This window comes from Spea bombifrons, chromosome 5, assembly GCF_027358695.1.
Source record: "Spea bombifrons isolate aSpeBom1 chromosome 5, aSpeBom1.2.pri, whole genome shotgun sequence".
NCBI lineage: Eukaryota > Metazoa > Chordata > Amphibia > Anura > Pelobatidae > Spea > Spea bombifrons.
The window spans coordinates 48,296,582-48,315,219 of NC_071091.1; the positions used below are offsets into that span (position 1 = coordinate 48,296,582).

Below are 18,638 nucleotides of genomic sequence, written 5' to 3' on the forward strand. Positions count from 1 at the left end.
GGAGATGAAGCTGAACACATTTTGTATTACAATTTCTGACATTTCAAATACATTGTTCAAAATAAAGCTAAACCAATGCAGCTTTGGTTAAAAATGTGCAGGAATGTATAGCCAGGGCAGATTTATTTTGGGACAAGTGTCCAAATGCTCATGATTAAATACACTGTTTTCTACTTTATAGTTGCAGGAAAAAGTATGTGAACCCTTTGGAATTACCTGGATTTTTTGCATATATTGTTCACGGAATTTGATCTGATCTTCAACTATGTCACAATAGACAGTCTGCTTTAACTATACAAAACACATTTTGCATGTATTTAATACACGGTGTTAACCATCACAGTGTAGAGTGGAAAAAAGTATGTGAACCCTTGGAGAGGTAGACCCACTCCTTTTGTAGTAATAACCTCAACCAAATGTTTCCTGTACTTTTGGATAAGACCATTCCTCTTTAAAAACCTGTTTCAGTTAAGCAGTGTTCTTGGGATGTCTAGTGTGAATTGCACTCAAGGTTATGCCACAACATCTTAACAAGGTAGAGACCAGGGCACTGCAGAAGTTTTTCTTTGTCCTGTTGAAACTATTTTGCTACTGATTTATTTCAAGTGCTTTGGGCCTGTTGCACAACCCAATTTCTGTTGAGCTTTGAGGATCAAAAGGCCTTAAGATCATGAGGCGACAAATTTGGTTTGGATCTAAGAGCCAGCTTTTTTTTTCTTCCTTGGGGCAATTCAACATAACACACTTTCCTTCAGTGCTGCACCACTTTGTACAGTACTGCAGTTAACCACTTCAAGACCAGAGGTATTTTACACCATAAAGACTCAAGCTTGTATGTATCACCATTATTCTTACACACACTAACACCATAAATTAACAGGCACGCTAACGTCTTATGCTCACAAACAGTAACACACATTATAACATTCGACACTCATGTATACACATGCTTACCGTATGCACTAATATACACACACAAATATGGTGACATACACACATGGTAATGCCATACTGTAACATACAGAACACCACACTCTTATACACATGCTAAATGGTCTCCATTTATAGAAATTGTGTTTTACTGTAGACTGATGAAGGCTATTAGAGATAATATTGTTACCCTTTCCTGCTTTATATAAGTCAACAATTCTTAATCTTAGGTCTTCGGTAATCTATTTTGTTAGAGATGTGTTATCAGGCAATGTGAATAGCATACTCAAAGATTGCGAGGGTTGCTCTGACCAACACATCCACTCTTCATTCATTGGACTGCTGAATTCGCTTTTGGCGAAGTCATTAGCATTGGAGTTCACATTTTTTCCACCTTCCACTGTGAATGCTGGAGATGCAGCTGAACAAATGTATTTATCATTTCACATAAACTGTACAAAATAATCCTAAGAATAGTAAAAGCGTTACTCAAAAAAGCATAGAAAATGATTGCTAAAGCACCAAATCAGACATAGGGCCACACAATATGTGAAAATTTCAGTCTTGGAAACAGTCTTCAGATAAGCACCTTGTAGCTTCTACTCATAATTTGTGCAAAACAACAAAGCCACATGGAAGTGTTGGCCACAGTAAAGAGTTTCTGTACTTTTTCACTAACTTTTGCAGTGATTTGGTGGCGAAATGGTTGCATGACGAGTGTCTAAACACTCTTAGCAACATAGTTTGTTCAATATTAGTTAAAATCCTAGCATAAAAATGTATTTGAAACAATGTACAACTTATATTTGCCCTATCATTGTCCGAAATACATGGACATTCTATAGAAATGATGCATTTCCAGAATGAGGACACTTGAATTTACATTTTTTGTGTATTTTTGTCAACCTAACTAGTTTCATGGTTTACATAACAAAATTCAATGAAAGGCATAGTTTTTTTATTGTCTATTTTACTCAAGTTCTCAACAAATTATTCATACTAATAGTTGGACTTAACATCTAAAATGGTATCAAAAGAAAGCACTCTGGGATACACACATACAAAGCACACATATACAAAGTGCCAAGAAAAAGTAAATCAACCATTTGGAATAATCTGGATTCTTGCATTAATTTTCATTAAACGTGATCTGATCTACTTCAATGTGCTTAAGCTAATAACACACAAAGATAAATCTCCATTTGTATATTGAACACACCCATTAAACATTTGCAGTGCTGGTGGAAAAAGTAAGTGAACCCTTTGGATTTAATAACTGGTGGAACATACAATCACTCCAAACAAGCCCTTCGGATACCTGTAAAAGCTCAGTCATATTCTAAGGACGGATAGTGTGAACGGCTCTCATGGAGTCATTCCATAGCATCTCTAATGGATTTCTGTCTGTGCTAATCCAAAAGTCAAATTTTCTTTTTTTTCCAGCCATTCTGTAGTAGATTTACTTTGATGTTTAGGGTCATTGTCCTGCTGCATCACCCAACTTCCACTGAGCTTCAGCTGGCAGACAGCCATCCTGGCAGTATCCTGTACGGTACCTAGATAAACTTGGGAATTCATTGTCCCCCTCGATGATGGCATGCTGTCAATGCCTTAAGACAGCAAGCAATGGCATGCTGTCAATGCCTTCAGACAGCAAGCTTCCTCCATAGTGGCCTGCTATGTACTCCATGCCTGTTCAATGTTTTACTTATGATAGACTCATGAACAGAGATGTTTACCAGTTTTTTAATTTTAGCTGGACGCCCATTTCTAGGGAGAGTAACCACAGTGCTACTTCATCTCCATTTATAAAGAATTTGTCTAACTGCAGACTGATGAATATGTAAACTCTAGGGATGCACCGAAATGAAAATTCTGCACTGAAATCGAAAATTCAGGATTCACTTGGCTTAAAAATAAATTACCACACTTTTATTAAAAGTAACACAAAAAAATGGGACAAAAAAATGCAACAATTATATATATATATATATATATATATATATATATTTGTTAACAGCAATCACACTGCTATCATGCCCAGGCAACCAGTACATGCTAGAACCTGGGCATGATAGGAGTGTGATTTCAATAACAATATTACTTATATGATTGTTAGCAGCAAATCACACTCCCATCATGCAAAGTCAGCCAGTACATGCTGGAATCTAGGTATGCCTGGCATGATAGGCGTGGGATTGCTGTGTTTATATATATATATATATATATATATATAATGTTGTTGCATTTTTCATCCAATTTTGGTGTTAACCAAAAAAAAAAAAAAGATATTTTATCTATCTATAATGTCTAACAGCAATCACACTCCTATCATGCCCAGGCAGCCAGCACATGCTAGAACCTGGGCATGATAGGAGTGTGATTACACCATGACCCCCCTAAACACTGATATACTCATTCATTCCCTTAATCACACATACTTGCTCAGACAACCTCCCCCACCCCCTTACCTGACTGCAGCTCTCTCACTCGCAGACTACTGCAGGGGCCCTGCTGCTTCCTCTCGAACAACTTTTTTGGCCACGCCCCCAGGGGAAGAAGGAGTGGCGCAGAGTCATGTGATTTGCATTCACGTGATTCCGCTAAGTTCCTGCTTTTCCTTGCCGAAATGCTGCTCGCACACAGTGTGCGACCAAGGCGCAGGTAAGCAGCCCAGCCCCTGCGGAAGATTTTATTTTCGGGCATTTTTTTTTTTTCTCGCCATTTTGCCGATAACGCTCTTTTCGGCCGATATATTGGTGCATCCCTAGTAAACTCTTTGAGATAATTTGTAACACTTTATGCAAATCAACAATTCTTGATTGTAGTTTTTCTGAGATCTCATTTTTATGAGGCATGTTTTACATCAACAGATGCTTCTTGTGAATAGCAATAGTCTTTTTTAATGTCAAAGTAGCGCTAAAACACACCTCTCATCCCGTTTCATTGGTTGGACTTCAAGTTTGCCAACTTGGCTTGGCTAGGGGTCCACATACTTTTTCCAACCCACACGGTGAATGCTTGAATGATACTTTCAATAGTGTCAAGAAGAATACAACAATGTGTGTTGTAAGTTAAAACATATTGTTTGTTCATTATTTTAACTTAGATGAAGACCATATTATATTTTAAGACAAATTTATCTATAAATGCTGATAATCCCCAAGGGTTCTCTTGCTTTTTCCTGCCACTGTGTATATAGAGCCAATGATCTCTGGGTGTTAGAGTGGTGTTTCACTCCACCTACTCTTAACCACTTTCCCACCTAGTACAGGGTAGAACTGCACTCCTAATCTGTCTCTGCTCCTCCCCATCTCAAGGGGGAACTAGCTCCGGTAAATGTCCAGGTATATAAAATGTGTGTGTGTTTGGTGTCTACCACCATCAGAGAAGCATGTGAGATGTGCACATTTGGTGACTATAGAAAGAAACTTTGTTGAAAGTGAGCAAATAGCTTCAAAAGAACCAAAAATGTTGTGAACTTTAGGGTTGGATCATTTAATTTACAAAAAATGCAAATGGGTATTAATATAAATACAAGGAAAAATTTGGAAAGTGAAATTTACGAAGGTTTATAGTATGTTGGCATATGCACTATATATAAACTAAATGCAGCTATAAATAACATTTGTAAAGTTGGAAATTTTACACGATAAAACACACTTGCTCTTAACCCCTTAATGACCAGATCATGATGGGCAGAATTACTGCCATTAACAATCAAGGGCAATTTGACCATGCTTGCTGATCACTGATCAGTTGCACTGCGTATCAAAGACAAAAGATGGAGAAGACCACTGTGATGTGAGTGCAGTCTGGCTCCAAGAGAGGTCTCGCAGAGCAATAAAATACAAATGGAGGTGCACCAACTTTAGTATTAAAGTCCTTTTAATCAGAAAATCAAATAAGATATGATAAAAGAAATATACTTGCAAAACAAATCTTAGTCGACAGTCAACTCAAAATAGAAGCAAAAACAGAAAGAAAAAAAAAAGCAGTGACAACAAAGCTGTTCCGTGGAAACACACCCAGGAGTGGACTCCACGGAACAGCTTTCGGCAATTTTTTGCCTATTTTGATTCTATTTCTATTTAACTGTGGACCGTATGCTTTATTTTTGCAAGTTTGTTTCTTTTATCATATCTTATTTGGATTTTTTGGTATTTGCACCTATGTTGCTGTCCTATCGGCATCAGCTTCAGAGTGTTGAACTTATTTTTTTTTACTTTAGGTGTGTGCCTCTCAATAGTTTTGTGGTAGTTAAATTAAAAAAGCAAACAATACTATACACACACACACTTTGCTAATGTGTTATGATAATCGCAAAATCACCATATTCTGGGATTGTGTGTGAGCATCACCATAATGCTTGTACCTGTATTGCTCTGCATACTACAAAATTAAAACGTGCTATACAGAACAGTAATAAACCTTTACCATGAACTGCTTACTACCATGGATTACTTTCTTCCCCAATAACGTATTTTAGCAAATATTTTAATGGAAAGTGATGTTTTTTTACTTTGAGAAATGATCCAGCCCTAAAATGGCCTCAAATGGCCTGAAAGTTGAAGGAAACAGAAAACCAAGCAAAACCAATAGCCTACAGAAATAAATATACCTTCCGGTCTGTCAGGAGATGAAGAACCTAAGATGGTACATAAAGGCAACTCAGTAAATTTTTTCCTCTGATTATTTGACTATTTGCCATTTATAAGATATAGTAAAAAAAACGGTAGCAAGTTAAATTGTTGGTCGGACAAAAATCAGTGTACCATGACATCCGAAACAAAAGGGCACCCATACATCCACGAGTAAAAGACATTCAAAGGTGCGCAAAGCAGATACTTACGTTGAGACTGTGAAATAGATTTTGTTTGACTGCGTCCTCTTGAGTCTGTCTTAGAAGATGAAGTGCCAGTGGGAAGTGTGCTAAGTTTTGAACGAACACGTCCTGAAAAAGAGCATTACTTTCATTAAAAGTGGAACCAAAAAAACGAAAAGGACATGATTACATAAGCTCTTTCATTAACTCCTTGACTCTAGGCACGTCACGCAAAAACATTGTTAGCGACCGCTAGGAACCGTCATGGCTTTAAACGGGTGTAGAAAGCCGAGTGCCACCCTGCCACAGAAAGCTACGCACAATACACATGCTAATACAGACACACATTAACACCGTACACACTCAGACACTCACACTAACATACACACAGTAGGAAAAGTATTTGTTCTTTTCTAGATTTCTCCTATTATCTAATATTCAAATTGGTTTGATCTGAAACATTTGACAAACATAATACGACTAAACACAAAATTTAGTTAAATTATTTCATGTATAGAAGGAAAACAGCTTTCCAATCCCACCTGGCCCTATGTGAAAAAGTAATTGCCCCCTTAGTTATTAAATCAACCAAATGTAATTGATAATTAGGTTCAATTTCACTAGACACATTCAGATATGATTACTACCAGCCTAGCTGAAACTATCCAGCAATTAGACTCCTCCTCCAGTATCACTCTTTTTAATGGACACATACCTATTGTAACCTGTTCTGCATGCCTACTCTACTAATATGAATGCATTATACTGTACAGCTCTAGATATCTGTTAGCTCTCTATACATTAACATACAAAATGTACATTTCATCCTGTGCTATAAGCAAAAAATGTTTTGTACAGTCATGCTTTGTACAGAGCCCAGAAAACAAAACAAAATACACCTATTAAATGAGCAATATATAGAAACAGCTTTCGCATAAATTAATTTTATTTGGGCTGTAGTGTTCTGTGGAGTACATTTAAAAAAAATTGTGCTAATCATACACATACAGAATCTTTGGCTTTGGTTTATTTGCATGAGCCAGAACTTTTTTACACTGCACCGATAAGATCTAATGAAATCGAAATAGCTGAATGTACGTAGAACATATGTAGTGCTCACAGATGTGTCTAAAATAGCAAGCATTTGCAAGGATATGAAAATGAGCAATCCAAAAAAGTGACATAGGTTGTGTTAGCCGTCAATGTCAATTTTGCCATATTGTAAATGATTTGTTAGATATAAATAAAATATTCAGCTTATTTACTTGTTAAGGCTAAACCAAATTTTACTGAAATACCAAAATATCCTTTTACTCGCATTAGAATACAAACATGTTAAATGTACTCAGTAGATAAAGTTGCAAAATCATTGCCTCCAGCGGTTTGGAGGGAAAGTAGCTTTAAAGTCACTGGCCTAACTACAAGGGTCACAGTTCCCACAGGGCCTCTAGGGGGCCCGGTTTGACCCCTTGTTCCCGTCTCCTCGTACTAATTCAAAATAGTTTAGAAAGGACCCTTCCTCTATCTTAACTACTGTGAACCTGCATAGGTAGACAGGAGTGTATCAGAGACACATTAAGTCACGTGACCCTGTGGTGAAACTGAGGCTGCTCGAACATGTTAACGGCTTCTTCCTATCAGTTAACAAAATGTAAATTGAGTGGATGGAAGAAAAATCTAAATCAAATCAATAGTTGACCACCCTTTAAATTGTAATTCTTCTAGGTACACTTGCACACATTTTTTCTCTCTTTTGTTTAAGGAACTTGATGAGTAGGTTGTCTCAAACATCTTGGAGAATATAGTTTTTCTGTTGACTTAAGCTGTTTCAGTTGCTTCTCTTTCTTCGTGCAATTCCAGACCGATCCGATGATGTTGAGATCAGGGCTCTGTGGGGGCCATACCATCACTTCCAAGACACTCTGCTCTTCTTTACACTGCAGAAATGCAGCCCTAGACTTGCAAGGAACCTCCACCATGCTTCACTGTTGTCTTGAATCACTAGTAGCACTCTCCAGCTCTTCTATTTAAAATGTTCACTCATCAGTCCAAAGTACCTACTGATATTTTTCTGCACCCTAGTTCCTGTGTTTTTGTGAATAGCCGAGTCACTTTGCCTTGTTTCCACTCAAGGCATTGCTTTTTGGCCGCTTGCATGAGGACCCACTTCTGTACAAACTTCTCTGGACAGTAGATTGGTGTACCAGGGTTCCACTGTCTTCTGCCATTGCTGAGCTGATAGAACTGCTTGCCCGTTTCTTTGTTTTTCAAAAGAGCATGAACAGAACATCTGGAAACCCGTTTGCCTTGACCTTGTGTATTGCTGCTGTACTCAGTCTTGTCATGGTGTATGACTTTGACATTAAACTGTCTTCAGCAACATCACCTTGTTAGTGAGGTTGGATGTTCCTTAACCAGTTTTTATTCCTCCTACATAGCTGTTGCTGTTTCAGTTAATTGTGTTTCAACTTACATATTAAACTGATGATCATTAGCAATTATTTGGTATAATTGTTTAATCATACACCTAACTATATGCCTACAAACTCCCTGGCTCTGTGCAAGTGTACCTAAATTCTTACTTTACATTTTTTCACACTTGCCTGACGTGTGTGTGTGTATGTGTGTGTGTGTGTGTATATACACACATACACACATATATACATATATACACACATACACAAACATACCCCCCCAAGACAAATGACACCTCACCCCGTGCTCTAAAAATGTGCTCCCAATTAAAATAAACAAAATTATGCGTTAAATACCGTATTGGCTCGGATATAGGCTGCCCCCGTATATAGGCCACACCCTAAAAGTTTGGTGCTTTTTTAAAGAAAGTTTTTTTCTTTAAAAAAGCACCAAAAAAACATGCTGCCACTCTGTCCCGCCCCCCCGAGATATGCAGCGACTGTCCTCCCTCCCCGAGATTTGCTACCACTGTCCTCCTCTGCCCCCCCCCGAGATATGCTACCACTGTCTCCCCCCCCGAGATATGCTACCACTGTCCTCCCTCCCCGAGATATGCTACCACTGTCCTCTCCCCCCCGAGATATGCTACCACTGTCCTCCCTCCCCGAGATATGCTACCACTGTCCTCCTCGGCCCCCCCCCGAGATATGCTGCCACTGTCCTCCCTCCCCGAGATATGCTACCACTGTCCTCCCTCCCCGAGATATGCTACCACTGTCCTCCCCTGCCCCCCCCCCCCGACTTACTGGAGCAGGCTCCCGGGTGTCTTGCGGGGCCGGCGGGGGACATCTACGCAATACAACTTCCGGTGCCGGCACCGGAAGTTGTATACACGTATGGCGTAGATGTCCCCCGCCGGCCCCGCAAGACACCCGGGAGCAAGACACCCTGTGGGAAGTGCTGGCAGGGGAGGCTGTCTGAGCGTATCGGGGAGTAGGATGCAGGTCCCCTGCACCGCTGCGGGGGATCTGTATCCTAACCCCGCTGCCTGCCCGGGACTAGACCCCGAATATAGGCCGCACCCCCACTTTAAAGACTTAAAGTGGGGGGGAAAATAGCGGCCTATATTCGAGCCAATACGGTACATCTTTTCTTTCTGTTCCAATAAAAAAAAAGACCAATAAGCCTCCATAGACTACAACACCCATTACCCTCAGTTGTATAGTCTAGGTGGGGGGTTGGCATACGGATTATGATTTGTGAATTTAGCTCCTCATGAGTGCCTAAACTATGTTACATATTCTTTTATCACATATTTATTTACCCTATTTGCTCGATTATAAGACGAGGTTTTTTTTTTTTTTTTTTTAGAGCAAATGCTCTGAAAAATACCCCTCGTCTTCTAATCGGGGTCGTCTTCTAATCAGACCTCAAATAGAGGTCTGATTATGAGACTAAGAGCCAGATCCCCTGCACCGCTGCAGGGGACCTGGATCCTCCTGTCCCCCCCCCCATTTAACCCCCCCCCACACACACACTTACCGGTGCTTCCTGCTGTATCGCCGGGGCAGCGGGTTGACGTCTACGCGATCCGCGTAGACAACGTCCGCTGCAGCCGGAAGGAGGTGTGGCTAGCAGCGGGGGTTGTCTGCGTCCGTCGCACATACCTTCCCCGACTGTCAGAGATCAGAGTGCAGGGAACTCTGATCTCTGACAGCCGGGAAAGGTGTGCGTGACGGACGCAGACAAACCCCCGCTGCCAACTTCACCTCCTTCCGGCTGCAGCGGAAGGAGACGTCAACCCGCTGCCCCGGCTATACAGCAGGAAATAGGAAGCACCGGTAAGTAAGTGTAAGTGTGTGTGTGTGTGTGTGTGTGTGTGTTAAATGGGGGCATAGGGCATTTCTGGAATGCCTTATACCCCTATATGCCACTCTGGCACTTAGGGGGTTAAAAGGTATATTACGGGGCAGAGTGGCATATAGGGAGGTATAAGGCATTTTAGGAGGCAGAGTGGCGTAAAGGGGGCATTTAATAGACTACTCTGCCTCCAGAAATGCCTTATACCTCCCTATATGCCACTCTGGCATTTAGGGGTATAAGGCATTTCTGGAGGCAGAGTGCTCTATACAATGCCTTTTAACTCCCTTAATGTCACTGCCTCCTGGAATGCCTTATACCCCCCTATATGCCACTCTGCCCCATAATATGCATTTTAACCCCCTAAATGCCAGAATGGGATATAGGGGTATAAGGCATTTCTGAAGGCAGAGTGGCACATAGGGGGTGAAAAGGCATACCATGGGGCACAGTGGCATATAGAGGGTTAAAAGGCATATCATGGGCCACAGTGCCATATTGGTGTGGCAAGCCTGGGGGCAGATGTGCGTAACTGGGGGACAGGTTGGAAAATACAAGGAAATAAAAACAAAAAAAATATTTTTCTCAATCATAGCTTTTATTAAAAAAAATAGTTTACATGAATTAACATTTACTGGTAAAACTTTTTTCCTTTAGGGTCGTCTTATATTCAGGCTTTTTCTTTTTTTTCCTAAGTTAATATTCAGATTTTGGGGTCGTCTTATAATCAGGGTCGTCTTATAATCGAGCAAATACGGTATGTTGAGTACATTTACCAAGGGGGCAGGAGTTTTAACAGAGAAAATATGCATTACTTTGCTAATAGCTCAACACTCCACTCGTCAACTTCGACCAGTCATGCTCAGAATACAAGCAAATGAAATAAAAAGCAAGCTTCTATTGTGGTTGTAATAGCTAGCCATGCAAAATGAGTTCAAGTAATGGTCCGAAAAGCATTTAAGATGTGCTTACCATCCATCTTGTCAGGAGCATCCTCTTTAATGAGAATACAAGCAAAGAGCAAGAGAAACTTGTGTATTAGACTTCATAGCACAAGACAAGTGATTTAAGAGTGTTTCAATTTTGCATACGGTTAATTCAATTCAATGAAGAACTATACTAAATTGCTTTGAACACATGGATATTTGAAACTGCAATTACATATGACCTTTTACAGATGATTGCAGGTTCAATGAACCACGAGACTATTTAGATCAGGGCAGCAAAACTACAGTCTGCAAACAGATCATGAATTATGCCTATCATAGCCCGAAAATAAGTAGCATGGTGAGCTTTTAAGCTTTTGAGCTACCTGTGCAACAGTACGCATAGCCAAAACTGTGCCCTGTTTGCAACAGTGAAGCACCGAAGTGATGCAGACGTGTGTTAAATGCTTTTGTTTTGGAATATTTTGACCAGTAAACCACCACATCCCCACAAAACAAGATAGTTAATGCTTTCAGAGATACACACGAAGACGCAGAACTCGCATTATTTCAGGCTGCATTATTTTATTTCTAAACCATTTTGGAATCTCACCTAAGGAAGAACAGGATCCTGGTGGTAAATTTGCTACTGCACGACTTGCGCTGGTTGGCACACCGCCTGCATGCCTAATCTTTGCACCAGCCGCAGCATTCACATCTACATCACTACGGGAGCGCTGCAGATTACCTGGGGATGGTGCAGGCTTGCTGCTTCCTAAAACTTGAATTAAAAAATGCAAAAACTTAGATGGAAAATGGATACAAATGCATGCAAATGTCTACAGAATTTAGAAAGGAAAAAGCCAGAATTAAATGTGTACACTTAAGAAATCCGGGTAATGCAGGAAAATTAAAGTATAGAATTTGAGGGTGAAGGGCTATCTGACAAATGAGTCTTGTCATTTTTTCCTCATTTCCTGCATTATCCTCAGCCTTCTAACAGGAGACTGTTCCATTTATCTACCATGCACTCAGTAAAGTAAAACGTCCTTACATCTAAACGTCTGATCCTGATAGTTTATGACCACTGAAATAAACTTTCTTCCTGTACTTTGTTAAAGCCCTTTAAGTATTTACATGTTTCTATCACATCACCCTCATCTTTCTTTCCTCCAAGCTATACACCCTGCTCTATTTTATTAATGTGCACTAGGTGTGCTTCAAGGCTGTGAATACAACTTATTTAAGATGAGTAAGAAACAATAGGGCTGCTACAACAAATCGATAATGAAAATTGTTAACAATTTACCGTATTTGCTCAAATACAAGACTGAAAAATATACCTCGTATTATATTCGAGGTCGTCTTAAAATCCGACCTGAAATAGAGCTCTGACTATAAGACTAAGATCCAGATCCCCTGGGGACCTGGATCCTGCTCTCTGGACGTCTGCGTGATGCGTCCAGACAACATTCACTGCTGCCCAGCACTTACACTGGGGCGCTTCTATGAAGCGCCGGAAGGTCATGTCACAACGCTGCTCCGTCATAGAAGCCCCAGCGGAAGTGCCAGGCAGCAGCAGAGGTTGTCTACTCGCATTGCACAGACGTCCACCGGCTGCCCCCACTAGACACCAGGGAGTCTAGAGCACGTGGAGGCAAGTTTGGGGATGCATTGGTAAGTCTGGGGGGCAGAGTAGCAAGCCTGGGGTCAGATGTGCATAACTGGGGGGCAGGTTGGCAAATAAAAGGAAACCTGAAATGCATTTTTTTCATAGTTTTTATTAAATATGAAAAAAATATTTACATGTGAATATTTAATCGTAAAACTTCTTTAGGTATTAAAACCTAGTTTGAGAAATATTGTGTTTGGGCTCTTGTACCTTTAAAATAGTAGTAAAATAAGAAGGCGATTAGAGAATTGCCGCCGTGATACAGATAAAAGTGTTGTGTGCACAGACACAGTACACTGACACATGTTAATGTAAATGTTAAGTTTTTTACTCTGCTGTTTTTAACACCTAGTTTGTTCATTAAATTATTTTAAATAAATGAAAAATTTGCACATTGTTTTTTATCCAATTAAACAAAAAAATTATTGGCCAACTAATTGAAAATAATCGTTAGTTGCAGCCCTATTAAATGTCCCCAATTACGCGTCTTATACAGTGGTTGTAGATTGTAGTTACTACTTCCCAGTACAAACCTGCAAACACACTGATGATTGGCCCCGCCCCTTTCCTTTTAGCGTCCACACCGCTCAGCAACTCATCTAACAGTAAGTATAAAATTTATATTTGGGCTGCTGAAAGTTAGGGGAGGTGGGGGTTAATTTAGGGGTAGTTATGGTTGATGGGGTCTTAGCGTTAAATTCGGGGCGGTTATGGTTAATGGGGCCTTTAGGGTTAATTTATGGGTAGTTATGGTTGATGGTGTCTTTAGGGTTAATTTAAGGGCAATTAATGGATAGGAGTGATGAGGATGGATTTTATGATTAATAAAACATGAGTTCAATAACTTAGTGTAATACATTTCTTTTTCAAATTTTGGGTCCCAAAATTAAGGTGCGTCTTATACATGGGGAAATACGGTATATACTACTACTTCTACAATATTCTGTTAATTTTTGGCATCTGGCTATGAAAACAATGCTCATAGTATGGAATATTTAAAACATGCTGATTTAAAAACAAAGTGTTTGAACTCCTACCTCTTCCAGGCAATTGGTTACTACCAGAAGATAATTTTGCAGTAAAAGGACGACTAAAAGAAGATAAAACGTAAGTCAGAAAAATAGAAAGTCCAAACAGGAAAAATATTTAAAACATAACTAAATGGTAAACTCCAAGATCCCAAGTAGGAGAAACTTGTTTTGTGCAATGCAACTTGTTATATAGTACTTCAAATAAACATGCAAACAATTATTGTAATTATATAGTAAAAGTGTACTATAAACTATTAAAATGTTAAGTCAAAATAAAAGCTACTGTGTACATAAGTGTTAATGTCTGAAAAACATAAAAAATACGGAATCTGTTCTCACTTAAGACTCTCTTGTGAGCTGGAGGACGAGCGGTCTGAATGGGGGAGCGATGCTGCACTGCCGGACATCTTTAGGTGGGACTGAAGGCTCTTCTGGTAAGAAGGTTCTAGTGAGTTGTACAATGCATCAGATTCAGCAGGAAAGTGACTTCTAAGGCCCCAGTAAGCACTACAAGAATAAGTATTTTTCAAACATTCATTAGAACTGCGGTAAACAGTTCACTGTAAATAATACATTTGAGAGAAATAATAATCATTGGCTAAGAAATGTTTTTAACATGTGTTTATGTGAGAATATAATGCACTTATTCAGTTCTATGAAGAAATCAATAGAATAAAACAGCATCCATAAAATGATACATACGGTGACTAAAAACACACAATGACAAGCCCACTTTAAAGGGACAGTCCAGTGTCCTGAGCAGGACCCTCCAAAAACAACACATTAACCCCTTCAAGACTGGTGTCCTCATACTGCGTCTTCCCTTGAAGGCCAGTTTTATTGAAATATTTTAATTACGTGCTCGTTATTCGCTTCAAAGCAATCACGTTAACGGAACTGAGGGGGAGTGGCTGCTATGGATTGCTGGGGACACCCAGCGGTCAGTAGCAGCCGCCCCTAGTGATCCCAGCGACCATAGCGACACTGAATCGTGCATCATCGATGACGATCACACACAGACCGGGACACCCAACCAGGAAGTACCAGGGACGTCACCGGCACGGAAAGGGTTAAATCACTAAGTATTTTAATATGCATTCAATAAATAAAAAAAAACACAAAATAACCTTCCTTTAGGAGAAGCAGCAGCTACTAAGCTGCAGTGGAATGCCTCTTCTGGGGTCCAAATTTTCTTGCAACTGACTGGCTGCTTGAAACAGCCAATTGGTGGTAGGTAAACACTCCTATTAAAATCAACGGGAGTGCTCTCTGTGTATGGACACGTATATATAATACAAAGACGAAAGGGGAGGGAAAATAACCTCCACATGAATAATGCTTAGAAAGAATTACAATATAAAACCAAAAAAATACAAAAGGTGACTCACCAAACCCCATGTTTTGACTAGTCATGTAGCTACTAACCTGGAGAACTATTTAAAAACAACAACAAATATACACTCACTGGCCACTTTATTAGGTTCACCTTGCTAGTACCGGGTTAAACCCCTTTTGCCTTCAGACCTGCCTTCATTCTTCATGGTAAACTTTCTACAAGGTGTTTGAAACATGCCTCAGAGATTTTGGTCCATAAGGACATGATGGCATCATGCGGTTGCTGCAGGTTTGTCAGCTGCACATCATAATGCGAATCTCTCGTTCCACCACATTCCAAAGGTGCCCCTACTGGATTGAGATCTGGTGACTGCGGAGGCCATTGGAGTACAGTGAACTCATTATCATGTTCAAGAAACCAGTTTGAGATTATGTGAGTTTTATGACATGGTGCATTATCCTGCTGGAAGTAGCCATTAGAAAATGGGTACACTGTGGTCATAAAGGGATGAACATGGTCAGCAACAATACTCAGGTAGGCTGTCACGTTTAAACGATGCTCAATTGGTCCTAAGGGGCCCAAAGTCTACCAAGAAAATGTCACCCACACCATTACACCATCAGCCTGAACAGTTGATATCAAGGCAGGATGGATCCATGTTTTCATTCGGTTTACGCCAAATTCTGACCATCTGAATGTCGCAGCTGGAATCGAGACTCATCAGACCATTCAATGTTCTTCCAGGCTCCCATTGTCCAATTTTGGCGAGCCTATGTGAATTGTAGCCTCAGTTTTCTGTTCTTAGCTGACAGCAGTGGCACCCGGTGTTGTCTTCTGCTGCTGTAGCCCATCTGCTTCAAGGTTTGATGTGTTTGGTGCGTTCAGAGATGGTATTCTGAATACCTTGGTTGTAACGAGTGGTTATTTGAGTTACTGTTGCCTTTCTGTCATCTGGAACCAGTCTGCCCATTCTCCTCATGACCTCTGACATCAACAAGGCATTTTCGTCCACACAACTGCCACTCACTGGATATTTTCTCTTTTCGGACCATTCTCTGTAAACCCTAGAGATGGTTGTGCGTGAAAATCCCAATGGTTCAGCAGTTTCTGAAATACTCAGAGCAGCCTGTCTGGTACCAACAACCATGCCACCTTCAAAGTCATTTAAATTCCCTTTCTGATGCTCGGTTTGAATTTCAGCAAGTTGTCTTGACTATATCTACATGCCTAAATACATTGAGTTGCTTCCTTGTGATTTAACGGGTGTACATAATAAAGTGGCCAGTGAGTGTATATATCTATATATATATATAAGTTTACTAACTTTCGTGCTCCGATTCTTGCCTCTGCATCCGCGTCATGCATACCCTTCTTGATGGTTTCAACCAGAACTGCTACATGCCTGAAAAATAATTACATTTCAAAAACATTGTGATGATTTTTTTAAAATAAAATTTAAACAAAAATCTAAATCGTACTACATTCCGTTAATGATATAAAATGTATGGCTTACTTTATGGCACAAGTAAACATTTTCACTAGACTTTACCACTAACACTGCAGGTTTTTTTTTTGCCATTATGCTTTTTTTTTTTTTTTTTTTTTTAAACTTAGGAGGGGTCATAGTGTTCTCAAGCATACTTGAGGGGGATATATAAGCAGTGCAAACATTTTTGAAGAAGAGCTGGCCAAATATGCTTCGGGTTTTCCATTCAGCACAAATAAATAGAAAACGTAGTAAACGGAAACGTGTAATTATTGCAACTGTAAGGTGCGTAAATTGTCCTGGTGCTTGTAAACTTTCAATGAACAAATAATTTTAACTAGATGTCTGATGATAATATTATTAGACGCTACATTTAAAACAAAAAACAAAAAAAAAGGAAGACATAACTGATAATATCCTATCATCACAGAGAAAAACAAAAAAAACAAAAAAAAAAAAAAACTTACCTCTCCAAAGAATGGGTCTGCCATTCTTGTAAAAGCATTTCTAAGAACTCAAAACAGCGCCTAGAAGTAAACATGGATGTTAGTTGCGTAAATACATCGTTACCAACATGCACTTTATACGTACCCCAGAAAAATGACATCCTCTCACATACGATTTACACAAAATTCACATAAAATCCATACTAACAACACTGACAACTAAGAACACCGCAACTGTAGAGGGCCCCCATGCATTAAATGTATTGCTTCTGTGTCTGGTATTGATCTATTCTCCCTCCCTTCAGCATTTAAACTAACACAGCCTGACTGATATCCTACACATATATAAAAAAAAATACAGATATTTTACACGGAAACCATACAGTCTGAATTAACTACCTTATATTATAGACTAAGAAAAAAAGAATATATTATTGAAACATAAAACACATAAATAACTTACCTTCTTACGGCTACGGATTTTGATGTACAGTTACTTGTAATTAATGGAATTAGCCTGGGGACATGAGTGTGCTACAATAAAATTGAAACATTTTTGTATTATGTTTTTTGTTTTCTGCAGAGAATCTTGATGACCTATCTGAATATACATTATACCAAAAAGCAAACATTTAATGGGCGTTTCCACCAGTCCTCAATTCAAAATAGCAGGGTGTTATATCCACATATGCATGTTATGCAGCAACCAAAATGTATTACTAACGTATGATTCAGAACTTTCATGTACACAATTAAATTTTTGGTACATTCTATAATAAAAAGTACATTTCCAATTTGCAAGGAAGACTGTGCTTCAGCATCCACATATGAAGATAAGTATTTAGAATACACATATATTCAGCAACCACTTATAATCAAACAGAACATAATCTGTACTTTTGCTGAGTGCCTACTAAAATGGTCTAAAAATGTACACGTGGTATTTTTTTTTCCTAGTGTGGTTTTCTGCACGTGTCATGTTTTAATACAAAATTGTGTGCTCCAAAGGAATCTGAATAGGTACTTACTCGAATTATAATTCTTATCGCAGCACATCCAGATGATGCCATAATCTTTGCACTGTTTGGGACCAAGTTAAAAAGGGTAGGCACAATGGATTCAGCCCCATGGTCAAATTTGTTACCCAAAATTGTTGAAAGTTGGCTGTTGGGAAAATGAAATGAACATATAATAATGTTGCGGTCACATGTCATCTAATATTCTACCCATGTGATTAACCCCTTAACGCCCATTTCATTAAACAAGCTTAGAAAGTGATCTACAATCACTTTCTTCTCTTAAACAGCGTTGCTGCAATCCCTCAATGTCGAGGCATTCAGCAACAGCAAAACCGGCATCAGGGGCGTCAACACCCGCCATACACTGTGGACGCCGGTTTTAAAAGAGTCTAGGAGGCGATCAACAATCGCCTCCTAAACTTTAATAGAAAAGTTCGCTAGAGGGTCTCTACACCCTCTTGAGAACTCTGGCTCCAACCATGCAGGTCAATGGAACCTACCTTTCTAATCACAATGTGATTAGTAAAATATTTTAAAAAAATGTGGTAACATTTAAAAACAATTGTGTCAGAGGAACCATCCAGTTCCAGCAAAATGTAAAACAAATATCCAAAAAGGATAAATAAGTTTATTATTATGAGCAAGTGCTAAAATTAGCACTGTGTCTTCCAAAACTCTTGACATGGAAATAG

At 39.4% G+C, this 18,638-nt stretch overlaps 1 protein-coding gene across 35 annotated transcripts in view; it reads right to left on the reverse strand.

The window, feature by feature from the left end:
* CLASP2 (cytoplasmic linker associated protein 2) overlaps positions 1–18,638 on the reverse strand; it is a 157,667-nt gene that overhangs the window by 59,304 nt on the left and 79,725 nt on the right. For 28 of the 35 annotated variants that reach the window (XM_053467364.1, XM_053467359.1, XM_053467362.1 and 25 more), the window contains 9 exons: positions 17,956–18,091; positions 17,391–17,461; positions 16,949–17,008; positions 16,320–16,397; positions 13,999–14,166; positions 13,666–13,718; positions 11,570–11,737; positions 11,003–11,026; positions 5,783–5,884 (listed from right to left, as the gene is read on the reverse strand). In XM_053467364.1, coding sequence (XP_053323339.1) covers positions 5,783–5,884; positions 11,003–11,026; positions 11,570–11,737; positions 13,666–13,718; positions 13,999–14,166; positions 16,320–16,397; positions 16,949–17,008; positions 17,391–17,461; positions 17,956–18,091 — 860 coding nt within the window. The remainder of the gene's footprint in view (positions 1–5,782; positions 5,885–11,002; positions 11,027–11,569; positions 11,738–13,665; positions 13,719–13,998; positions 14,167–16,319; positions 16,398–16,948; positions 17,009–17,390; positions 17,462–17,955; positions 18,092–18,638) is intronic. The other 7 variants (XM_053467366.1, XM_053467361.1, XM_053467351.1 and 4 more) reach the window with 1 other exon arrangement.